The following is a 26,134-nucleotide window of genomic DNA, read 5'->3' as shown; positions in this document are numbered from 1 at the left end:
TCTGTTTTGTGCTTTTGTGTCCTGCAAACCTAGTCTTAGCATGTCCTGTGGGTTTGTCATGAGGGGTAATAATTCAGCACCAGATTTTCAGGAGGTTTATCAGGAACATGGAGTGGAACAGATTGATTCTAGTGAAATACCTTGCGAGAAGATGGGCAGCTGACAGCACTAACCTCAATTCTTTATGCAGATCAGACAATCTATTGCTGAGAAGTTCCTGTAAATATTTTTTCACCTTATTTCCAATTGTTCACAATGTTCTTGAGAATGCCTGAACTGGGGATATAAAAATATTAATGTACTGATATGCAGTAAAGAATTAATGCATAAGCAATTCATTTACAAACCAACTCATGATCCAAACACATAGTAAAGCATCACTCAGGTGTGCAAAGAGGGGAAGTGGTGTAAATGCAATTTACCTCAGGACATGGGCCACCATCTTACCTCAGGTAATTCCCACTGTAAGGTAGGAATTTGAAAAATTCTGTTGCCTTGTTCCTGTAAGGATACAGCTGTTGTCACTAATTTCTCAATAATAATGCATTAATTTGGAGCTGCTAGGCAGATGCAGTGATCCCTGTGCTGCTATCCAGCTGCAGGTATCTTATTTAACAGGAATCGGGCCTGTGTTGGCTGCAGGGTGTGTGGAACAAAGGCTAAAATCCACGTTTGGCTTTTAACAAACATGTTTGCTGCTGTTGTGTTTCTTACACCAGGTACAGCTACTGTGACAGCAGTGGAAGTTGTTAATTTAACCACAAATATCAGATTTTCATCTTTTCTGTCTCCTTTATCACCCTTCTCTTTAGGTTAACAAATTCTCTACTAGCAAGCCAAGGAACTCACTAGTTTGGAGTTTTTCTGAAGTGTTCACAATCACATTTATTTTTCACTGTTTGTTTTATCAGTAAACCCCACTCATGTGTGCCTTTATTGTGACACAAAATATTGCTGTCACCCCACTCACACAGGGTGAGTATGACTGGTAATCAGAAAAAATTTAACACTGAGATTAAATGAGAATAAAAATACAAGGAAAGAAACTCCACCTCTCTGAGAATTTTCCTAACCTCAGGACAAGATGTCACCATTTTCTACAGCAATGTGGCACCTATAAAGTCTAAAATATTTATTTCTGGCATGCAGAAATTTCTGCTGGAAATCAGTTTTATGGTGATAGTATATAGTTTGTGACTAGATCATTTTTCTTGCTTGTGATTACAAGATTTTTTGACTCAAGGTGCCACTTGAGGTGCGAACCTAAAAGCTGTGTAAATGTAAGGTTTTTGAATTTAGCACATAATTGTGGAGTACAAACATATATTATGAAATATTTCTGGTGAATTAAATGCATTTTTAAAATACACCTAAGAAAACCCAAACAAAAACAAGCCTACAACAGAATTTCTGTTGATTAAGAGGTATTTTATTCCAAAATTCTAAATATCAGAATCAAATCAATAATTACATTTTTCAGTTTACCCAATCATAGTATTTTGAAATTGTATATATATACATAGAAAAATACAACCTAATAAAAACACTCAAATTTGCATTAGGATGAAAAGAACGAGTTAAAAAGCAAACCATAGCTTTAATAGCTATACGTTTCATATCAGTACAAAATTACTGTGCCACAACACCCACTCCTTTGCACAATTTATAATTTAATACAAAATAAGGTGACTTCAAATGTATATTGCTCTCCTTAAATGTACCAAAGACCTTTGAAACAAGTTCATAGTAACTGAAAATATTCCCATTTATCCTACAAGTATTTACTGCACGACAAAGAAACATAAAATGCAGCACTCTCGTTAGTATGTTAATTTTCTGCTTGTGCAAATAATGCTCTACTGATTTAATGCACAAGCAAACACAAAAGAAAGGAAAAAAAAATCCATTATGAAGAAATAAAATGTTACATTTTCAGCATATTTATATCATGGCAAATACAGGTTTCCTTCATGGACTAGAAAAGCAAAACCTGTACAAGGATTTTTTTTAAGATGCAAAATGCTACATGAAATCTTCCATTACTCTGCAAAAGCCAAGGGTCAGGTTATTCACCTTTAATGCAGCATATCTGGAGAAAGTCATTGCATGAAAGGTTAAATTTCCTCTGCTGTGTTAAAATTCTACACATTGGGAAAAAACAGACCTAAATACCACAACCACATGAAACAGCAGTAGTACTACAGACTCAACCCCGTTATTCTATAGTCTTTAGTCAAATTTTCCACCATGGCCTTAAAGAAGGTGGTCCCAGTTCTGAAGCACTCACGGGTTAGTAGTGGACACACCTTAGAATATACACCAAGCTTCACCCAATGTGGGTGATCAAAGGCTTCCAACAGCATCATTAATTGATTAATCCATCACCTCCAGTGAGCACGCTGCCTCTGCAAGGTCCTCACAAAAAAAAAAAAAAAAAAAAGGAAACACCACAAAAAAGGGAAACAGCACGGCCCTTCTTAGGCCAGCAAAAGTGGGCAGAGGACTGGCAGTGAGCCAGGCCAGACCACGGCATATTGCACCAGGGGGCTGGAGGCTGAAAACTCAGTACCAGGGAGTGCAGATCCCACAGAGCTCAGCAATAGCCACGGTCACATCCAAGGGGTTCAGATCCCACAGAGCTCAGCAATAACCATGATCCCATCCAAGGGGTTCAGATCCCACAGAGCTCAGCAATAGCCACGGTCACATCCAAGGGGTTCAGATCCCACAGAGCTCAGCAATAGCCACGGTCACATCCAAGGGGTTCAGATCCCACAGAGCTCAGCAATAACCACGGTCACATCCAAGGGGTTCAGATCCCACAGAGCTCAGCAATAACCATGATCCCATCCAAGGGGTTCAGATCCCACAGAGCTCAGCAATAACCACGGTCCCATCCAAAGAGTTCAGATCCCACAGAGCTCAGCAATAACCACGGTCCCATCCAAGGGGTTCAGATCCCACAGAGCTCAGCAATAACCATGATCCCATCCAAGGGGTTCAGATCCCACAGAGCTCAGCAATAACCACGGTCACATCCAAGGGGTTCAGATCCCACAGAGCTCAGCAATAACCACGATCCCATCCAAAGAGTTCAGATCCCACAGAGCTCAGCAATAACCATGATCCCATCCAAGGGGTTCAGATCCCACAGAGCTCAGCAATAGCCACGGTCCCATCCAAAGAGTTCAGATCCCACAGAGCTCAGCAATAACCACGGTCCCATCCAAGGGGTTCAGATCCCACAGAGCTCAGCAATAACCATGGTCCCATCCAAGGGGTTCAGATGCCACAGGAGTCACAGAGCTCAGCAATAACCATGGTCCCAGCTGTGGCATCTGCCTGTGACAGGGCCACTGCCAACAGAGCTCTGCAAGCCTCAGGAACAAACCAAAATCATCTCCTCTGGGCCCTGCCATCACCCTTTTTATTTTTGGAGTCCTGTTTTTCTGTAATAAAATATTTATTTTTTTTCCCCAACTCATTAACAGCCGGCAGCACTGGACACAACCAATCATGCTCAAAGGGTCACATTAGGCTGGACCAAAGACCAAAACTGGTTTTCACCAGTGTAGTGCTGCTCTGAGACTGTTTGGGAGAGTGATGGAAAAAATACTCCAGGATTCTGTCAGGGTAACCAACAACAAACCCAAATGCTGCAAAAAAAAAATCTAACTGCAGCATGATTCCATCAAATAACCAAGAGCGTGCTGATTACAGCTGAAATATTTTCAAAATATTTTCAAAATACCCTTTAAGACTATTTAAGCGTGGACTCAGGTTTAGAAACAACTAAATATTTGATACCTTTGCTTGGAATAAATGTTTTATAAAGAAAGAGCGCACGTAGGAAACTTTAGAAAGTTTCCACAAGCATTATGTGAATTGGAGATCAATGTGTAGATCAAGATTTAAAACAGAAAAAATCCTGATAACTTGGCAAACAACGTTGGCAAACTTACTCAAAGGTTTCAAATTATGTTGATAAATATAGCCATATTTGACTTTACAGTCATGCTTAAACAAAAAGCTATTTCCACAATTTCATAGTTTCTTGAAAGAAATGTAAACCTATAAATTAGGTTCCTTGCTTTACATTTTCTAAATATTGTCAAATATAGTAATAGATAATATGCCTTCTGTAATATAAATCACTTTTCAGTATTGATCATGAGATGCTGCATTAATTGCAAACTGGAGTACTTACATAATTTCATATTTCATTATAAAAGATATAGCTCTTTAAAAATGTTCTTATTGTCTAAATAATTACATAGCTGTTGATTTTATATTTATAAAAAATCTGCTCCTGAAACATAGCTCTCAAAAGAAGGCTAATTCTCTGTTACTGTACTTGTATTTTTTAAATGCTTCCAGTATGCACCATGTGCATACCAATCTTGACTCAAAGGCATTAATTTCATTCTAAAATACCTTTTCTAAAGTTTCTTAAAAATCTTTAACATCCTTCTACAGTATTTGCTGTAAGAATACATCAATGCCTCTAAATCAGTATAAAATTTATATTGACACAAGTACATACATAATCTGGACTCTTATTGCTGAATCTAGAACACACTATCAAAAGTTTCCTGCACCCCCATTCAGGAAAATTTCCAGTTTGGAATCTCCCTGAAACACAAATGCTACTTTAAATTGAATTTGAGGTGTTACATCTATGCTAAGTAACCTGTATACTCCATTTACATATGCTACTGTGGTCTTTTGAACCTAACTGGAAATTAATGGACATGAAAGAAGCAACTATTTGTTTTCATCCTTCAGCAGAAGGCAAGAAATAAAAAAATCACTTAAATAAGTCTTACTTTATGTAACTTCAAAAATGGAAGATACTTTCTACAGCTACAGCAGTTGTACCAATAAAATGTACCTTCTTATCCTGAAAATCAGCAAAAAGAGAGTTTCCAGTAAAATTAGGATGCAGTTAGCACTGACATTAGCAATGCTATGGTATCCCATCCATGTGAGCAGGAGGGATCTTGACCATGATTTTTATTTAAATACTCTTTTTCACCTCCTAACAAAGCCTACACATGCAAGTAGTCTAATAAATTTCAAGTCACCATGGAGTGTACATGTAATGAAAGCACACATGGAGGAGTTAGAGCTATAATCTGTCTGGCAGGCTCTTAAACCTCTTACCCTACTGAGATTAAGACTGAGTAAAACCAAGCTCCTTGCACACAGATAATCAGCTGACAAAGCATGAGAACCACAAGCCCATGGAAGAAACTGAAAATAATGCTGCTCTACCAAAGTCACATTTTGAGGCCAGGATCAAAGCCTGACTCCTGGCTCTCTACTACATTACTAGCAACAATACTAAAAATACAGACAAAAATAAAACATTGGCCACACTGAAGATCTTGAAAGTTCAGTGAAAGCAGAATCATGCCCTACACCCTTTCATGTGAACTAATTTTATCTAAACAAGCTGTCTAAACCCACCCCATGTACATGGATAAATATGCAAGCCTATATCTGGTGAACATACTGGCCCCCCTAGACTCAGTGCTCTCAGATGCCATCATGGATCAGCAAATAAAAATGTATTTAACAAAAGCCATTGGTGGATTTTACCCCCTGAAAGGATGCAGAAACCAGAGTTGAAACAAACTGCTCATTTCAGAAAGTTCTGGCTTTAGTGAGCACTGCTGTATTTATGGGGGAGATGCAGCTATGAACAAAAACCCCAAGGTACAAAACCAAACCAGAGTTTTTGCCCTTTCGAGAGTTTGTCTGCATAGAAATCTCACTGGTGTAAGAACAGTAGAAGTCTTCCTTTGTGTGCCTGGCTGCACACAGGGAGTGTGGTGTAATTTATAATTTATAGTGTAATTTATTCTCTTTTTGGGAAAGAGAATAAACACATCTCATAGAAGGCACCTTAGTAATGGTTCAGGTATGTCCACTGTAGGATCTGTGCAACCTGTGGCTGCAAGCTGAACAACCTCCTGCTCTGCAGTTCCTTGTCTGCTGAAATGCAGAGACAATGCTCTTGTCTCAATCAGAGTAAAAAGTTTCCTTTCACTACACCAATGGTGAGGGAAATAAGCTGAGAGTGATGCAAACCCATGGCTTTAAACCACTGACCTTTTGGTATGTTCAAAAACCAGCAATGGATCCAAATACTTAGTGTCTTTTCTTGGCAATGAAATGCATTGAACATAATGAAATGTCTTGTGCAATGAAATGTCTTGTGCAATGAAACATGCAGGGACTGAAACAATGAATGAATCCAATGAAACAATGAATGAGTGAAATGAAACAAGCCAAATCAGCCTTTAGCTTTTGAACCCTTGTGCACTGCCAGCTCTTCCCTGCTTCATTGGACTCACTGTTCTCTGGGGGCAGGAGGTGAGGGAGGTGTGAGAGTGGCTGAAGGGCAGGTGTAATCCAGGTGTGGCTGGCAGAGAGCCTGGTGTGCACAGCCCCTGTGCCACTCCATCCTGCACCTGGGCATGGGCAAGCAGGGAAAGTGAGGATGAACAGCTTCCCTGCAGTGCACCAGGTAACCTGTGCCACACAGTGCCCCTCCAGGAACCAAAACACCATCCAAGTAATTTACAGCCTTCAAACCCTGCACAGGTTTGACTTGTGGGCATCAAGGGTTTTCTCAGACATGTCTGTTGGCAGCCACAGCCCAGCATCTTGTCCCTGGCAGGGCATGAATGCATCCATGGTGCCAAGAACTCTGTGGAACACATGGATCCTGCACTCTGGAAATACACAGCAGAGTCTTGGGATCTTGCCCTGAATTTTTTCCCCAAGTCCCAAAGAAAGTACATCAGCCCCAGATTTCTGTCCCTCACTTGGTGCTTGCAGGCTCAATCCCTACAGTAAGAGCCTCAATACCTGGAGAACAGTATTTGTAACATCTAGAGAGAAACCACAAGACAGATGACTGGTGTGCAGAACAGGTATCAGCTGTGAATGATTCCACTGAATATTTCCTATTTCTTGAGCAGGAGAAAAAAGTCATCATCAGAGCTAATGGGTAAAGAACATTCTTCAGTACTGTAAAACAAGCTACATTCACCTTTTTTTTTTTTTTTTGTGCAACTGACTTTCAAGAGCTAGGCAATGAAATGTAGTGTACTCCAACCAAAACCAACCAAAACCAACCACGGAATCCAGCCAGCACCTCTGGAGGTTGCTGGCTCCAAGGGCAAATGCAGAATCTGGGTAGCAATTCATGGAGAGTCAGTGCATGGACCAGAAAAGATGATGTGTCCTGTGTCCCAGCAAGCAGAATCCCAGCACTGCTGCCACTGGAGTTTGTCCCTGGGGTCAGTGCAGGTGTGTTAGTGGCAGGCAGGAACAGCATTAATGCAGGAGAGGGGTTTAAGTGTTTTACCCTTGTTTTGCACATCTGAGACCAGCAGCTCTGCAGTGCTGAGTGTTTGCTCATGAAGGGGGAAGCCAATATTTGTTACCAAGATGTAGGCAAGTGTACACTTGAGAATGTCTTACAGATAAAACTCTGCTTAAGCTTCTGATGTTCCCTCCCCATTCTCATGTGGCTGCAGTTGTTCTCTTTCTTGCTCTTCCTGAGGTGGCCTCACACGTTTAAAAAAGCCCATCTGTGATTCAGAGAACAAGGAAGAAATTGCATTGTGACTTGCAGAACATACACACATCCTTTCCCTTTCCTTCATCATCGGATCTTAACTGATTAAGCTGTCTTTTCACTCTCTTCCCCCATTTTTGACCTCCAAAGACAGGAAATATTTTTGATATATTAAAAAACTAAAACTGAGTTCAGCACCATCACAGACACGCTCTTCTATTCAGCTGCTTCCTGACAAAGCTGAAAAGCTTTTACAGTTATTCCAAAAACTTAGCAGATTCAGATGATATGGGGAGCAAGGCATTTCTGCAAAGAGCCAGTACTCTGTGAAATAATACATCAGTAGCAGGGAAAAGCAAATGACACAAACCCCTCCCAGACGCAGGACTTACCCTGTACATGACAAACACTAGAACAGCCAGGAGCAGTAGCCCTGCTAGCACAGCCAGAATGATAACCCACACTGGCACAGGCATGGGCTGGGGCTGAATGCCCCATGTGATATTTGTAGCAACCTGACAGAAAAACACAATAAATCACATTTTGCACCACAGTGACATGCTGAGTTCATCCATGCATTTTCAATCTTGTATACCTTTATCCTATCATGATTATGATCTTAATCCAGTATAAATTACTTTTTCTCTCCAGAATGAATGGAAAGCCATAGATTCTTGGTGACATAAAGACTTCACTGACCCAAATTTAATAGGATTTTAAAGTTAAATTATAGTAGGGGGTTGGGGATTGTTTTGCCTGGGTTTGCTTTTTTGCAATCAGTGGTAACATGGCAACATGTCTTCTGTAATTCTTGATGATTTTCAGTAAAACTGTAGGAATCCGGAAAAATTTTGGAATTACAGAAAAATAATTAGGGGTTTTCCTTTTTTGTTTTTGTTTTTTTTTTTTCTTAAAAGGCAGTATACTTTGAAACAAAAAATCAAGTCCATGAGGCTTGAGAGAAGAAAACCTCAGCTAATAACAGGTATTAGAAACCATATCCAAAAATGAGTTAATCACAGTAATTTTCTAACTTTTCCTTAAGATCTCTTAATCCTATAATGCTAAAAAACTTTCTATTTGCCAGCCCAAATATATCTTCCTTTGTGTTTGCACCCTGTCTCCTCTTTCCCTTTGAAACCCCCTGAGGCACAGAAGGTCTTTTTGTTCCACCCTCACATATAAAGTTCACATATGGTGCCTTATATAATATAATGAAAGTTCATTATTCAAGCTGCAAGTGCTACTACAGTTGAAAGCAAATTTCAAGTAAAATATTTCTCTAACAACGATGGCATTAACAGGAACATGAGAACTGTTCACCATCTTTTTTTTCATTTTCAATTAAGTCTTTCAAGCCACAAATATTGTCAGCTCCAGTCTGTTTTACCCTCAGCTGTATAGGCACAACTGAAATAAATACATGAAACAAATAGCTGATAAAATTAAAATTATATCAAGTCATAAAAGTGTTACTCAACAATAACTGTCTTTGCACTAATTTTGAAGTGACTGTATATGGATGCAAATGACTTACAACTGTAGAATTGTGAATATCTTCAAAGGAAAGGTTCTTATAAGGGAACTCTATAACACTGAAGGAAGCAGATGATTTGAGAGAGTAGGAATGATTCTGATTTTCTTTCTGCGTAAGAAAAACAAAATTAGCATTGCATGTGGGTACAAAAATCACTTTAAAGATTTCAGAAACAGCGACAGAATATTCCCAGTCACTCACATTCATGAAAGTTTGGGTCCAAAGGCGTGATTTTAAATACAATATTGCACTCTTTCCCCTCTCCAGGTGGCCAACTTGGCAGACAATCTTTAAACAGTCAGCAGTTCCACAGCCCTGTGAATAAATAGGAAGGATGTTCTAAGAATGAAAATATTTGAAATGTGCTTAATGGCACTACTTTACCCATATATATATATATTGGGACCCACCATAAACTATTAAAATACATTAAATACCCTCCAGTATTGGATAATTACTTATACCTTGCAGTTGCAAAGGCAGCGAAATGGTAATATGTTTATTTCCTCTTAGAGATTTTTCCCCCCATCGTGTTTAGGGAGGAAAAGCCTTCCTTGCGTTTGTTTTTGAGGGCTCCCGCACCAGGCCAGGAGCGCAGGAGCGCTGGCGGCAGCCCCGAGCGGGAGCTCACTCACCAGGGTGTGCACGTCCCCGTCCGCGGCAGCCGCGTCCCTCCGGCTGACGCGGTGCCCGCGCTGCTCCTCCCTGCCAAGGGTCTCGTTCCTCTCATCCTCCTTGGAAGCAGAAACCTACACGCACCAAGGGAGCACAAACAGCGGCTCAGCACATTGCAGGCTTCAAGCTGAAGGCCAAGAAAACGCCTAACTGCGGGTTTCTCTCTTTCTATCCTAGCTTTTCTTCAGATTCCGCCTGAAAATAAATCATCGCAAACCATAGAGCAGAAGCACAGGAACTTCGTATTTATATATTCACTGAAGTTTCTGTTTGGTTATCAAAGTTACACAAGCATTCTTTGTTGTTCTATACACTGAATATCTTCCCTCAGCCCTTTTTTTGCTCTTGAACTAACATACTGACATTTTCCTGAACTAACACACCGACTTCTTGAACTAACACACTGACTTTTATTGCTTGTTCCAAACTATCCTAGAAATCAACTCCTTAAACTCAATTAAACTTGCTGGGTTCTATCTGGTGTTTCTTTTCCTAGTCCAGAAAAAAAGGAGCTTCTTCTGCTCTGTAAATCCCACGTTTTGCTGGCAGTGATAGCTAACTCCTGTTGTCCTTTGTGATCTTTGGATGAATAGATAAATTCATCCAAATTGGATGAATCTATTATTATCTATCATCTCTTTATCCAGTTGGATGAATTCATCCAAATTGGATGAACTTGTCCAATTGGATAAATAGATAACTTAATATTAAAAAAATACCATTTTCTTCCAAGAAACAAAATGCAGAAAATTTACATAAAGAGTCCAGAAGCATCTGGTTTGTTTTAGGTTTTAGTTCATGATCACATTGATTAAAATTCTATTGCTTTGGACTTAGAACTCATATAGAACAGCCTTAAAGTTAAAAATGGGGAAAAAAAGGAAGAAAACCCCATAATAAAAAGAAACAAGACAAATTGATCTTTGAGTTGATAATTTTGAGCCGCTGTTCACATTTTATTTCACCTGCTACATACATTGACAGGCAGTGTGGAAAAGTGTAGGCTTATTCATCAGCCATAGATAAAAAACTATCTCAGTTTGTCATATTCTCAGGGACTTGGCTATTTTGAGAACTCACAAAACAACCAAACATACTTCATTCCACTCAAAGGGAAAGTCCTGCTTACCTTAATTTTCAGTGGGTTGATTTCCATGTCAGAAGTGCAGTTCATGGGACCGTCAATTTCATACTGCACAATGTATAACAGCGTGTTGTTTTTGTATTTGTAAGGCCACTGCAGAGTCATCATCACCTTGCTGAATGCACTTGGACCATTGTTTCTCAGCTGATCATGAAAATAAAATTTACAGATGTAAATAAATAAAGCTACTCTGTCTGTTAATGTGCATATAATTGTTACTTTATATTTGAGCCACAAATGTGATACTGCCACTATCCCTACCCCAACCACTTATGGCAACAGCATCAAAACTTTATCTAAAAGTAGTAAAACTTTAACTATTATTATTCATACAGTTCTCTTGGTAAGTTTTGCTTAATTAAACAATCCAGATTAAATCTGTGATAATTCTTTAAAGGAAACTTTAAATACTTAATTTTTTTTCACAGCTAAAGACTTCAGGGTAGTGATTCAGAACAGATAGAGCACAATAATTTACAGCCATGAGCCATTCCCTGAGCTCACATTACTTCAAATGTTTTATCTAGATTTCAAAAGGCAATAAAATAAAATATGTGTAGTTATGTAAGTAATCAAGCCCTGTTGCACTAATTGCAGGCATTCCAACCCTTCTTGGATATAACAGTTATTGGCCCAGCATTAAAAAAAATAAAATAAAAAAGAAAAAAATCATAATTGACTCCAGAGAAAAGCTACACTGAAAGATTTATTTATTTTCATTTATCACAGAACCATGTCACAGAAATCAGCAGTAATTCCACACCTCATAGATGTGCTGAACCAGAGGCCCAATGTCATCTTCTGTTTCAGGGTTCTCCTTGGGCTGCCAGTTTGCAATGGGAAGGAATATGTGGTCAGGGGATGAGACACTAAACAGCAGAGCAAAGGAGGTGTTGTTAGCAAGCATGAAAAAATAAATGGGATTCTCTAGGACATTTAAAGGAAAAAATGAACATGCTTAAAATACAATCTCCACTCCTTCATCCCCTATATAAAACCTGAAAGAACAGAAGTGGTTGTATATTAAATGTTCAGTTCTGTTCTTTAAATTAAAAAAAGATAAAGGACACTCACGTCATCCAAACAAAACCCGTGTGAAATATGGTGATAATGAGAAATATTGGTGATGTAGAGCCTTAGCAGTACAATCCTAAGAGTAATTCAGCCCTGAAAGCAGTGAAGATACCAATCATGCTTTTCCAGTGTGCCATCCCCCACTTCTCAGATACTGAAAAAATTCATCACAATAATGAATGCAGTGGAAAATTTAAAAAAAATTATGACTCAGGAATCCAAGTTAACTGGTTCTTTTAGGTGTGAAGTAGAGCTGTAACCAAGTCATTGCAATATTAATATTATGCTTAAGACTGAAGGTGAGGATAATACAAACTTAAATTCCATAGAATCTTCAACTTTGGTTTCAGGGTTTTCTGAAACCCCAGTCAGTTTGTGGAGGAGAAAAGTGACCTGCAGAAATGTAAAACTGCAAACAAGAGGGGTGATTTTTTCTTCTTCTAAAAAATATCTCTACTAATGGAGGCAAAATATTCCTTTTTGGAATAAACTATGTAATGATTTAGAATTATTTAAGATCCGAAAGTCCAAAGACTGGCTAGAGAAAAACCATATTGTCTTTATGATTCAAAATTCCCTAAACCTTCCTGAAAAACTTATGAGGACCTGGAAGGAAGTTCAGTGAATATAGAGAAGCAGATGTGCAAAAGCTCCTTAAAAGTGTTTATTAAAATATACTTAAAAGTGTGTATTAAAATACACTTACCCTCTAATTTCAACAGCTGCTGAAATAGCAAGGTCAGCCTGATAATATGCTACTGGGCTCAGGTTGTCATACAGGTTGGAACTGCAGGGAAAATAAAAGGTAAATTCTTAAATGAAATAAGCAAAGCATTTAATTAAAAAACCCTCCACACTTCAAAGTAATGGTAAGAGCCCCTACAGGAAAGCACAGTTGCTAAAAACTAAGGACCAGATTCCAGCAAGTTCTCACCTAAATGCATGGAGCCCCAGCAGGGAGAGGATGCTGAAGGACACAGAGTTAATGCTGATTCTGTCCTGCAGCTCTCATCTAAGAAAATACAGGGAACACTCCCCCTTCAAGATGGTGCTGGGAGCAGAATTTTGATCTCCTCCAATTATTCTGTCCCTTTAAACATTTTCCTTTACCAAGAATCCTGAATCTTCTGATCATTCTTCAGTGCTGATTGTAATCAGCAAACACCTGCAGCAGTGCTCTACTCCTGACCTGTAAATACCTCATTCTTTTTTTTAGAGACTGGACCTGCTCTGCCAGGAACTGAGCCAGCACTGCAGATCCAGCTTGGTGAGTTTAAGCCAAGCAGTGTGATCCCTAAAAGCTGTCTCAGATAATCCCCGCTGATGCCTGTCACCGGGAACTGTGATTACTCTGTCCCATGGCACCTCTGTCACCCTTCCTGCACCCACCAGTCTCTGAAGGAATTTCCTTCCACAAAAGGCCTGAAACACTACAGGAACCTCCTTTCTCTTCCATCAGGAGACCAGCATGGCTTGAGCAGCCTCCCTGACTGTTTCTGACCCTGGGACAGCAGCATGTGGCTGCTGGCAGCCTGAGGAAGGGGACAGACACCCCAGAGCAGATTGCTTCTGCAAAGAACACCTCACCAGCTGATGGAGAAGGGAGAACTCAACAGAGAGCAAAGGGAGATCAAAGAGATATTTCACGTGCCAAGGCCTTTGGTTGGTGTGGCTAAACACTCCATCATTAAAACAGAATGGCAGCTTTAATCTTTCCTAACTCCCATAGATGACAAATGCATATTTGGATGAGATTAATTTATTCACTACATTAAAAAAATAAAATCCTTAAATGGAAAAAACAAGGTGGTTTTGGTCCACGATGGGGAAAAACCAAAAAGCTGTATTCATACTGTCCATTAAAGACAACATAAAACTGCATTGGCTAAAGATACTCCTAATGATCACATCTCCAAACTTAAATATCATCTGCAGAAGTTACAAATTCAGACTTATATATCAGATTTATATGACATCTGATAACTAGCAGGAACACTACTGTTTTGTTCAATTTAGTTTTCAGGCTCTTTCTGGCTGGCTGCTGTGATGGTTCACATATTACAAACTTAAATTCCATAGAATGTTCAGCTTTGGTTTCAGGGGTTTTCAGATGAAACCCCAGTTAGCGTAAGGAAGGTGACAGACACCCCAGATGTGATGGTACAGTGCAGGTTGCTTCTGCTTGGACTACCCCAAACACTCTAAATACATCAAATTCTGGTTTTACATCAGAAGGAATTCAGAGTTCAAGCATCACTTTTAAAAGAGGGCTGTAAACCCAAAGTTCTTCTGTGGCACCACAAGTGTCAGCAGAGCACAGTGATACACACATACAAATATTCCTAATTTTTCCTATATTTTAGGAAACCTAACTCAGTGTGGTTACTTTTCATGCCATTACAAGGCAAAGACAAGAGGTATGGAAGGTTATTTTCCAAGCCATTACAAGGCAAAGACAAGAGGTCCATCCCCAGAGATTTCCATACCTCCGGATCTGCAAGTCGAACTTGACAGAGGTGTCCATCTCAGACTGCTGGTGCACGCTGAAACGCAGGCCAGCCAGGAGCTGGGGGAGAAAACCACTGTGGTTCAGTTGGAAGCACAAAAAAACACACCATAAAGGCTTCTCAGTTCTATTAGACTACTGTGAAATGGCTTGAGACTCCTGGTGATGAGAGAACATACAAACAAGTCTGGCAAATTCAAGTTATCCAGTTCATCCTGGCTGGAAATGTACTGCTCTCTCTTTAGATCACAGCCATAAAATACAAAATAAGGACTGCATCTTGCTCCCCACCCTTACTGCAGCCATTTCTACACAAAATTGATCCTCCCCATGTGCTGCAAAAAATATTCTAATCTAAAGAGTAGGAACACATTAATGATTCAAAGTTAATTCCCAAGGTTTAGTCTAAGTCAATTCATATTTGCTTTAATATCTGTGCAGTTCAGCTTGATGCACTTCAAAAGATTTTGGAAATAGTATTTAGTCATCTATACAAGATGGCTCTTGGAAGAAAAGCATCATGAAATTGTTATAATTGTGACTGATTTTCACTTCATTTCCTCAGGAAATAAGACTTACTATGTAATATCACCTTAAAATCTGTCTCACTAATAATTTTTTTAATTCTTCCAATTTCAGCTACATTTGGTGGAATTGTAGAGGTTTCAACTAGGCAAAACTCTGTCCTTCCTCATGAAAGTAGGCAGAAAAGAGATGAACTATGAGAAAAATTGTTGTGAGCTAGCTCGTGATTATATTCTAAAAATACATGTCAGATAAATACAAAAAAATTCATGAGAGACCAAAGTCCATTAATTTCACTATTTAATGAATGACTCCTTTTGAGTTGCATCATAAAACATAAAACACTCCTTCCAGCCTTTAATTTAGCTGAAAAGTTAAAACCAACTACTGCTGTACGAACCAAATGAGGGCAGCTAAATGTCAGGTGTAATCTTAAATTCCTGGGAGAAAACGTCCTGCCCAAACACTGCTGTGATTAAGGAAAATGCCCCCTGGGTGAGCTACCAGGCACCTGTTGGACCAGACCTTACCTTAGTTCCTGCTTTCATGGGATTGCCCAGGTCACAAACCACCATGCGAGTCTGATTCTCTGTTTTAAAAGCACATGACAGTCTGGCCAAAGCCTGCAATAAACCAGAAAGAAACCCTGAGGAATGCCATTCTTTACATCTGAGCACCTGGATGAAAGGCTGGAGAGAAGTCCTAGATATGCTGTATTAATTTTAATATAATTTCTCAGCCAAGTAATAAAATGAAGTAAAATCTGAGTGTGGAAGTCTCCAAGGAGAAAAATGCTTCTGATACAAGACAGACCTGTTCTCAAGGTTATAAAAGAGAGGGGCTTTGAAAAAATGGATCATTTCTCAGTGCTTTGAAATAACAGGAGCCACTAGAGATTTCCAGAGCAGCAGGTGGGTGAAGCATGACTCCAGAGAAGCAGCTGGGGTCTCACCTCGTTGTTGCGAACGACGCCGATGAAATCCGCCTGGGGAGGAACCACGACGAAGAGCTCGGCCTCATAGGCTCCCTCCCCCTGGTTCTGGGCACTGACAATCAGGGTCAGGGGGTTGTCATCACCAATGTAGATCTGCTTCTGGTCACTGCAAGGAAACAGTGTGAAAATCAGCTCTGCATTGGGGTTTCACATTGCAGGGAAGTGGCTGAACTCGGAGAAACGAGAGATATTCTGAAATTTCAGAAGGATATCAGAGAAATCTGGAGGCAGTGCCTTTGCTTCAGGAGTGTCAAGGGAGCTCAAAAATATTTTTAAAAAGCCCTCTGTCTATAATCAAATAGATTAAGTATTACATGGATCGAGTAAGTACAAATGGAGCAAGTATTACCTGTTCTTTTATAAGAATCTTGCCTGTAAAATGTACCACAAAGCCAAAAACTACAAACACCTCTCTTTCTCACAAGGAACAAACCATTATGGGCAGCTAAATCCCTGTGCACATTTTGAATTACAGGCCCACTTTGCAGAGGTACAAGCACATATTTATAACAAAACTCAAGGGAAGGCTCAGCTACACAGAATAGAGCCAAGACCTCTGCAATACCTTTGGTTCCAGACACAAAGAGATTATTTTAGCAAACAAAGTGTTTTCATTTCACCAGCTACAAGCATACATGAGGGTATCTGCACTGATGTCTAGTGTTACTGAGGTGTTTGCATGAATTAGTGCTTGTGAAGTGTCCTATCTACATACAATGTCCATATGCTATAATGCATTAAAAAACAGATTATGAAATAATCCAGCAAGAGAGGGTTTAGGCCACACAAAGTAAAAAAAAAAAACTCAGACTCATGAATGAATTACCACTGACAAATTGTTTCTTTTTATCAGGTTTGATAAAAGATACTGCCGATACCAACAATTTTTTTTTTCATAGATGTGACAAGAGAGCCCTACTCCTCCCCTTGCTGGATAAATCACTTCTTCATGTTTCTATCTGACGTTAAACAACACAACAGAGATACAATGGCAGCTAGCAGTGGTTTATTCTCACTGCACGTGTCCAGCTTAGCAAATAAATAAATAAATATGGCCTACTTATGGTGGAGGCTGGGGTGAGAGTGGGAGTGGTGCATTACATGTTAAAGACATTAGGTTCCAAAGCAGAAAATGGGTTTTCTTTAAAGCATATAAGCCTGAGTTTAGATTGCAGGCAATGAGCAGTCCTGCTTATTTCAACACATCCCTTAAACAAAAGTAGTACCAGCTGCTGAGTTTTAGAGTAGTAAAATTGCTTTTCCTTGTATTTTTGTCATGTATTTACCTTTCTACTGACACCTCCAGCTTTGGTTTGCAGATGTTATCATCCCCACAATCCAGCAGGATATGGGCCTATTGAAAAATCAAACACACACTGTTGTAATAATTCCTTCATCTGTTCTAAGATTTTCAATAATACTGTCTCACCAGCACATTAAAAGAAATTCCACATAGCTGGTTATGAAATGTTTTCATGCCATTAGTATCAGAAGAAAACAAATGAGTTTTTATTTGTGGGGGTCACTGTGCCTCATCCTGCCCTACGGCAATTCTAGGACTTAACCTTAACCATCTTTCCATACTTTGAATAATCCCTTCATATTAAGGGATTAATGCTCTTTACAGACAATTGTAAAATTTGTACAAAAGGGCAGAAATAGAAAAACTATTTATATTAGTTTAATAGAACTACAGGGGAAAACATAATGTACACAGAGCAGCATAGCATGAGAAGGGATGAAAGCCTTGACTTTAACTCTTTCAGGACTGGTCTGATTTTCTCCCTAAGGTGGAGCAATGCTCTGAGTTCTCTGATGCCAGGCTGTGTGAGCAGGGTACCTGTCTGCTCATGTTGGCAGGAGTGAACTGGTTGAGGATAGGGTGCAATCCTGTGGCATCTGCAGCCGTCCTGTAATCCAGACGATATTCCATGAAAATGGTGATGGGAGTCAGCTTGTCTCTGAACTCAGATTCATCCTGGGGAAAGCAAACATTTCAACCACAGTTCAAATGGAGAGACCAAAACATTAAAACTTCTGAACTCTTTTCAAAGCAGAATGTCTCTTGTCAGAAAACCTGCACAATTTCAGCAGTAACATGGCTGTTTAAAACATGGAAAACTGGAGCACACAGAAATATTAAGTCATGGAAATCCAGTAGAGCCTAAAGGCTACACAGCTCTGCTCTTTCCTGTCAGACCAACCTCAGTGTGCTTCTAAGATCCCTCAGAGATACTCATCTTTGGACTTAGAATTTTTCCTTCCTAAATTATTACTTGGCACTTGGAAGTTGCTGACTTTGATGCTGTTCATTGGAAATCATTCTGCTTATCAAATGTTGATCCTGCCTTTCAGAGAACTTACAAACCGTCTCTAAGCTTTACATCAGCCACAGACTTGCTCAGTAAACCCTGCTTCATTTCTGAGAGTAATGAAAACCACTGACTCTAGCACAGCTCACTTCAGGATCTTATTGCAGAAGATGCCTTCTGTGAGTAGAAGCTTATTGATTACCTATAGTCTTAAACTGGTTTTGCACCCCATTTATGATCATTTCACGTAGGTCATTTATCATTACTTTCTTTATGAAAATATCAGGTGGAAATGTGTTAAATCTTTACTAACCCTGAGATCTGAGATGTCTAATTCTGTATATAACCAATTCACAAAAGTCAGGTAAAGGAAAGTATTACCTACTCTCCATGAATCCTTAATGATTGCCAGCATTTTTATTTGGTTTTTTTTGGTGGGAAGCAATTTTTGTTTATGTGTGATTTATAAGTGCTCAGAGGTAAATCTGAGCTGCATAGAACTTACATAGCTACACACAATGTTTCTTCTACTGATTAAAACTTTTAAATTGTGTTAGCATCTGTTCACATTTGTGGGGATGAAAAGAAAGACTGAGAAAAAGCAAACTTAGTACTTCAACTTTCTCCATCTCCTCTGCGTTTGCTTATTTTGGCTTGTCAGTTGCAGGTCCATATTTTTCTTCAATTTTTAACCTCCAAAGCAGAGAGGACAACCTCTGCTTATTGACTTTCATGTTCCTTGGAAATTATAACTAATTTGGTGCCTGGATGGCTTATCCAAGAAGTCCAGAAAAAAGTCCTGAATTGAATTTCCAATGCATTTAGGGACCAGGACCTTAGCCACAAGAAGATGCATCATTCATGCTGTGAAAGCAGCAGTAATTCAGGACAGATGTATGGTTTTAGTAATTTCAGGTCCACCCACTGAAAACAGAGTTTTTCTAGCATTTTTTTCTTCTTGTTTTTTTTTTTTTTTTAAACACCTTACAGAATGAACTTATAATAGGCAAAGCACCAAAAATTATTTGCCTAGAACATGAATGGCTGCTTACCCTCAAGAAGGCATCGAGCTCCTCGCAGTTCATTTTGCCCCCCTTAGTAATGGTCATGTTCTTGGAGTGGCTGGGCTGTTTGCTGTGCAGAAACAGAGCTCTCCTGATGGCTCCTTTCTGCTTCAGCTTGTCCAGCAGCAGCTCCACCTGGAAATCTGCCCAAGACAAAGGGTTTGGGTTAGGGATGTTTCATTCCATTAACCACAGTGCAGAATGCCCTCAGAAATTGAGCTAAACACTGATTTCAACTACAGCACAAACATAGTGCTTGCCCCTCTTAAAACCTCCAGCTCTTTCCATGTAAAATCTGTCACTACATTAGTTCTCAAGCACTGTTGCTGTCCTAAATTGGATTCTGCTTTTTCCTTAAACACTGGAAATATCTAAGAACACAGATACATTTATAATTTGTAATTGCTGTAGAACAGCAAGAACTAGAGTTAGATTTTTGTCCCCTAGAAAATTTAAAGCAATGTTGCACATAACATTTGTGTTTTTAAATGCTATTGCTAATCTAATTACTTGAAATATTTTATATAGATAATAAAACTTACAATACACAACAGATATTCATATGAGCCTCCCAAGATCACACCACCTCTGTACATGCCACAGAAAATAAGGAAAAGATTTTGCAATGAGTAGACACTACCTGCCTGGCACACTAAATAATCTCTTGGACACAACTTAAACACTTGTTTGAAGCAATCTTTTCCTGATTGTGATCTGAGAATCTGATGAAAAACGTCAGTGATATTAATCAGAAAGTCAGAATCTCAACAGGATGTGGCTTGTCTCTATCTCTCAGGCCCAGCAATGCACATACTCGAATATTCTTGTCTGAAAACCCCCTCAATGAGAGTTACTGTAAATTCTGTAAAATACAAAGGGCTTTCCAAGACTGGCTAACCACAGAGTTGAACATATGTTTAAAGTCTCAGATACGGTCAAATGACTTCTACACCAGTGCAGCCAAAAGAGCCTGCTGGAGAGTCCCATGGGTGTACATGCCACCCAGGTGGCAGCAGTGGCTACAAAGGGCACCCAGCTGTTTGTTGAAAATAACAACAACCAGTGTTCACGTTTACAAACAATACAACGAAAAATTCCATTTTTTAAATGAGCAGAACTTACTGAGTGAGTTGGGGAGCTTTCCTTTGCCATCCGCCTTTAAGCAGAACTTCACTTTGAAGCTGTTTGGGAGGAAAAAAATTAATTTCACACATTTTTCTCTCATTTTCTTCTAAAACTCCTCACTATTTATTTCTTTTCAGATGTATCCTGTTTTTGAGACTCTAGCCCATTCCCAAAAGCTATTTTCTACTGATGGAAGAGAACTATAATCTATTAACAAGTAGGCAGAATTTCAGAAACTACAAAGTTCTGGAGTCTTGGCTCATCTAGGGACAATCACCTGTGGACTGGAATGCTTATTTCTATATTCAGATGGGTCTGATTTATAAACCTATCATACTGACCCTGAAAAGAAAGTTAGCAGTAGGAAGGGAAAGTGGGTTTGGATAATATCCTGGGAACCAGAAGCAAAATCAGTTTACAGAGCAGATCATTGCCCCAGTGTGTGTTAGTGGGTAAAAACACTGCAAATACCATGGGATGTGCTGATGTCTTGGGAAGACCTTACTCTGCTCAGCAATAAATCAAATCAAATCAAAAATTAAAAAAAAAAAAAAAAAAAAAAAAAAAAAAAAATAAATAAATAAATAAAGGACAGGTTTTGGGACTCAGTCTGGCATCTACTAAAGACAGTGCTGGTCCTCCAACTGCTGTCAGAGAGTTCTTATTTTGTACTGTCTGTTCTTTCAGAAAAATCTGTGTTTGTCTTTTCCTTTTTTAATTAGCTGACTAGACTTCCTAAGACCTTTCAAAATTGGAAATTTACAAAATTAGAACCCAAGAAGTCCCTCCCCTCAAAGGAAAACATAGATACTCTGCTTACCAAGAAACTTTTACATCTCCCAGTGAACAGGCTTTGTTTTCTGGGTTTAGAATGGTTGGGTTAACTTCCAGGGCAGCATTTACTCTAATAACTGGTCTTGCCCTGCAAAGAAAACATCCTCTTGAAGAGCACTCAACACCATGTTTGACAGTGCCCCCCCATCAAATTGTGCAATATACACAAACACACAGTATTTAGTGAAACCACAAGAAAAACAAGCAACCATTGACCAGATGAAGCTTTTCTGTGCCCTTTCATTTCCATCAGCCACAACATGGACAACTGTGTAAAGAGGAAGTCCTATCCACTTACAGCACAGACCAACATGTTCTCCCAAAATGAGCAAGCTGGGATGAGAATATTGGGATTGCAGTGTAACAGCTTGCAGCTGCTGTGTCAGAATCTGGAAAACTGTTGTGTCAGAATCTAGAAAACTTTCACTCAGAAAGCTTTGCAGACAGCTTATTTATGTTTTCTCCTGACCACGTATTATTGAGAAAGATGAATTTCAGGCAGCAGATAGGTTTACTCAGTAAAAAAAGCAGCATAGTGATTTTTCACCTCCAGAAGTTTGGACAGTGGAGGGTCAGATTTTCAGAATTCCCTGATCCTGCTTTCTTTGGTAGCTCCAGAACCCCACTGAGCTTTCACTCAGAGACAAGCACAGAGGGACCCTTACCTGTACAGAACAGCTGTGTCAACACCAAAGGCTCCAACAATCAAGTCTAGAAAGAGAGGAGACACACCACACATTACACCTTGCTTTGTGAAATAGGCTGTCTCTCAAGGGTGGGGCTGCTACTGAGTTATTGCAAAGTGCCATTTGGGGGCAGAGGACCTGGATATCCGTTTTTGTCCACATCTGTGGCTCCTTTCAGGGAGTACCCAAAGCTGGGGGGCATGGTGCGAGCAGCCCACTGCCCTTCCAGGACCTGGGACGGGATGGCATTCAAGCCACTCGCTCCTCCGTTGTAGATGTACACCAGCCCTCTCTTGTCCTCTCCACCATATGGAGCAGCAACTGCAATGTCTGCAAACCAAAAGAAGAGTCATCAATGTCCCCAGACACAAATTAGAACGTGTTTGTGCTTACACCAATCAATAATTTCTGATATTACAGTTTCAGTGTGTGTCAGGATAGGAATGTGCTCTTTGTTGATGGAGTGACAAAACTGTCTTTTGTCCTCTCAAAAAGGAAAGAAGCTTAGAAGTTTCTCTCTAAGACACCTCATAAGACTTTGAAGACTTCACCTCAAACTTAAAGATAGCTAATTAGACAAAAGCCAAAAAGTCTCCCTAAGCAATTTACTATTAAAAGAGAACAAAGAAACTAATTGCTTTTGTGAGGTGTTTTGCCAAGAGCAAAAACTTCTTGCACCTAACTCAGTTTTTCTCTATTTGTTATTTTGCCTTTTATTAAACTTTTTTTGTTTCTAACACTGCAACAGAAGCCATCTTGCTAATTTTATGCCTCCAAATGTAGCTGAGCTATCTTGAGTAAGTAATAGACTACCAAAAGCTTATAAGAGGCTCAAAGAGGCAACTATTACTTGTCAGTAGGGAGGAAGTGCAACCAGCCTTTAAAATGCTCATCAACATTTGTTTGTTTATTACTTCTTTCATTTGTCCATTTGTTCATTATTATTGGATGCTGGTTTTTTCGACGAAGTATAAATGTTAAACAATGACATGTCACAGCCTTTTATGGGGAGAGCAAGGGGAGAAATAGTTCTACAAAAACTTCTCCACTTTGGTGACTTTTTTTGCAGTGAAATCATATGCATTTGGGATTCTTTCGAGATTATTAAAACAAGCAGAGTTAGTCACTGTGGGTGCCAAACCACAAAGCTAATTGTGACTCTCTTCCCATTTCCTTTACATGCTCATGTTCCTCCAAAGGGTGGGATGTATTAATAATCCTGGAAAATTTAAATCATCCTAAACCAATGGTAAATATTAAAATCCAGTCTATCCCACAGCTTGGCAGCATGCTTTATGGAGAATTTACAGTTGGTGCAGTTATTCTATCTCTTAAATTTAAAAGTACTCACTGTTAATGATTAATAAATGGTAGTCTAATTAGCATTTTATTTCGTATCTGTAAGGAAAGCTTTAAAATTGTACATATGATCTAATTTCAGCATTTCAACAGAGAGTTCAAGAAGCAAACATGAAGCACTACTTGGAATAATTACGTTTCTCCTTCCCCTTTTCTGAAGTTTGGGTAAGTTTGATGAAAAGAATATTTGACTCCTATTTACAAACTTCAGGAAGACAGTTAAAATTCCTACCTTGCACCGTGATGGAAGGCATTTCAATTAACACTCCCAAAATGAGGCAGAACAATAAACCCCAAAACAAACAGACCAAATAACAGCAAAGCCATTTGAGAGAGGCAGCTTTTGCTATGATTCTCTTTCCTACAGTGTATTTTCAAATGTAAGTATGGTGGAATCAAAAAACGTTTCAGATAATCTCATCAAGTGACTGGAATTTTGGCTGTCAGCTCTCTGATGTCTTCTGTAAATAGCTGCAGTGATATTGCATTTTCACACTGATTCTACATCCAATTAGCAACTAAAAAAGTCTCTTTCAATTTCAACTACACTGTGAATTTATGACTTCATCAAAAATAAATTAGAACTACCTGGGAATTTGAAGTAACCACCTATTGTAATTTTTGATCTAATAGAAATACTTAGCTTGCAAGCAGAATGGAAAAAATAAAGATTTTTGCTGTAATTCAAACTCTCACTACTCTTTAGGCAACACTGGAGTATAATGGGCACTAAAAAGTGTTCTCCGTAGGATTCCTGAAAAACTCCATCCCAACACTACGTGATTCTTGTCTGCTTTATTGTTTTTCATTCCTATCAGAAACTAGCCAGAAGCTTAGCAAGGGAGAGTCTCAGGTCCATTTGTGTCAGACTTTTCCAATTTGTCTTCCAATTGCTTACTCAAGACACTCAGCTCTTCTGGCTGTAGCTGCTATGCAGTATTTCCACAAAACTCTTCCATTTTGAATAATAAATTAATAAAACCAAACCCTACTCTTTTCTCAGGAAGCACCTTTTTATATGAACATTTTTAAGCAGCAATCTGAAATCAAACCTTCTTTTCTGTCATCATTGTGTTTCTAGAGAGAAAAATGGTCTTTAAACAATGGAAGGAGGAAAATTACATTGAAGATGTCCTAACAGGTCACAGTGGAGGGTCAGGTATTTTATTGAAGTTTCTATTGTGGTCATGGCTTAGAAAACAATCAGATGGTCACTGTGAGAGCTAGAGCAGTCCATGCTGTGTCAGTGGTATAGTCTCTGCTCGATGCATCCATGGAACTCCTGTTGGCATTCCTGGGAGTAGCACACAAGCATCGAAGGGAGTCTAAACCTCAGCGTCCCTCACTCGCTCACGGCTACAGCTCTGAGGGTTTGTGAGCAGGATCCACATTCTCTGTGCTGGCTGGGCTCTCCTGGTGCCCTGTGCAGGCTGGCCTAGAACAGCAGCTAGACTGGGCTAAAGAATAAAGTAAGGATTTTATTAAAAGGCCTCAATGGATGCACCTTGGGCAGCACAAGAGCCCAGCCAGGGCTACACCCAAGATGGACCAAAATGGTCACAAAATGAACAACTGGTCATGGGGTCTCTCACTTTTATAAGTTCTGGTCCATTTGCATATTGGAGTTAATTGTTCAATTACTAATTTAGCCCATGAAGTCCCATCCTCCTTATTTTTCTCTCTTCACTCCACATTGTTTATGCTCTTGGGCCTGAGATTTGGATCATTTGTCCTTGGTCCCCAGCTAGAGAAAGAATTGTTACCATGCCCTAATATGAAGCTCAGAATTACACACTAAAGCAGCACAGAATCTGAAAAATATAAAAGCTAAAACATGTGGCATCACCCTCCACAACCAGAAGATCCTGATCAAGATTCAATATTGTATTAGCAGGGAATGCCTCGATGAAGGTAGGAATGATGAATCTGACTCCATGTTCTCAGAGGGCTAATTTATTACTTCATAATACTATATTATATTATATTAAAGAATACTATACTATACTAAAGAATACAGAAAAGATACTTATTGAATGCTAAAAAAATAATAATGAAAACTCGTGACTCTTTCCAAAGTCTCAACACAGTTTGGCCCCAGTTGGCCAAAGAGTTAAAACAGCTCACACCAGAATCCAATCAGGCAATCACCTTTGCGTAAACCATCTCCAAACACATCCCACATGAGCAAAACACAAGAAAGGCAAAAAAGTTAATAATTGTTTTCCTTTTCTCTGAAGCTTCTCAGCTTCCCAGAAGAAAAACCCTTAGCAAAAGAATTTTTTTCAGAGAATGTGAATGCCACAAATCAACATCCTACCGTTGAAGCCATCCTGATCCAGGTCCCCCAGGGGCGCGATGGAGCTGCCGAACCGCGCAAAGATCTCAAAGCCGTTCAGCTTTGCTGTCTGAAACCCTCCCGAGGCTCGCTGAAGGCAGATGGTTACTTGGCCAACCTCCTGAAGCTTCCCATCTGAGCTTCGATCCATAAAAAGAGGGGCTCCAATAAACAGATCTGTGTAACTGGACCAAAACAGGACAGAGCTCTTCAGCAGCAGCAGGAAAATTCATTTTCTTCAGCACTGTTAACTCAGCACTGAAGTCAACACTCAGATGAAAGCTAACTATCTTTAAATTCAACTGAAAGCGAATATTCATTGACCAAGTAAGCACAAATATAGAAAAAAATAATGGGCCGGCCTTAAGCATGT

At 39.4% G+C, this 26,134-nt stretch overlaps 1 protein-coding gene across 1 annotated transcript in view; it reads right to left on the bottom strand.

The window, feature by feature from the left end:
• Positions 1–1,414: 1,414 nt before the first annotated feature.
• The window catches only part of ITGAV (integrin subunit alpha V), a 48,416-nt gene continuing 23,696 nt past the window's right edge, over positions 1,415–26,134 (bottom strand). Inside the window, exons 12-30 of the mRNA XM_058809175.1 lie at positions 25,744–25,946; positions 22,206–22,397; positions 22,047–22,092; positions 21,368–21,469; positions 20,545–20,603; positions 19,411–19,565; positions 17,887–18,024; positions 17,333–17,400; positions 16,005–16,152; positions 15,583–15,675; positions 14,508–14,587; positions 12,728–12,808; positions 11,711–11,816; positions 10,933–11,091; positions 9,764–9,877; positions 9,330–9,443; positions 9,129–9,236; positions 7,984–8,106; positions 1,415–7,604 (exon numbers count right to left, since the gene is read on the bottom strand). Of these exons, the coding sequence (XP_058665158.1) occupies positions 7,509–7,604; positions 7,984–8,106; positions 9,129–9,236; positions 9,330–9,443; positions 9,764–9,877; positions 10,933–11,091; positions 11,711–11,816; positions 12,728–12,808; positions 14,508–14,587; positions 15,583–15,675; positions 16,005–16,152; positions 17,333–17,400; positions 17,887–18,024; positions 19,411–19,565; positions 20,545–20,603; positions 21,368–21,469; positions 22,047–22,092; positions 22,206–22,397; positions 25,744–25,946 (2,185 nt within the window). The 3' untranslated portion in view covers positions 1,415–7,508. The remainder of the gene's footprint in view (positions 7,605–7,983; positions 8,107–9,128; positions 9,237–9,329; positions 9,444–9,763; positions 9,878–10,932; positions 11,092–11,710; positions 11,817–12,727; positions 12,809–14,507; positions 14,588–15,582; positions 15,676–16,004; positions 16,153–17,332; positions 17,401–17,886; positions 18,025–19,410; positions 19,566–20,544; positions 20,604–21,367; positions 21,470–22,046; positions 22,093–22,205; positions 22,398–25,743; positions 25,947–26,134) is intronic.

This window comes from Ammospiza caudacuta, chromosome 8, assembly GCF_027887145.1.
Source record: "Ammospiza caudacuta isolate bAmmCau1 chromosome 8, bAmmCau1.pri, whole genome shotgun sequence".
Classification (NCBI taxonomy): domain Eukaryota; kingdom Metazoa; phylum Chordata; class Aves; order Passeriformes; family Passerellidae; genus Ammospiza; species Ammospiza caudacuta.
The sequence above is the reverse complement of the archived record's forward strand: the minus strand, read 5'-3'. Positions and strand labels throughout refer to the sequence as shown.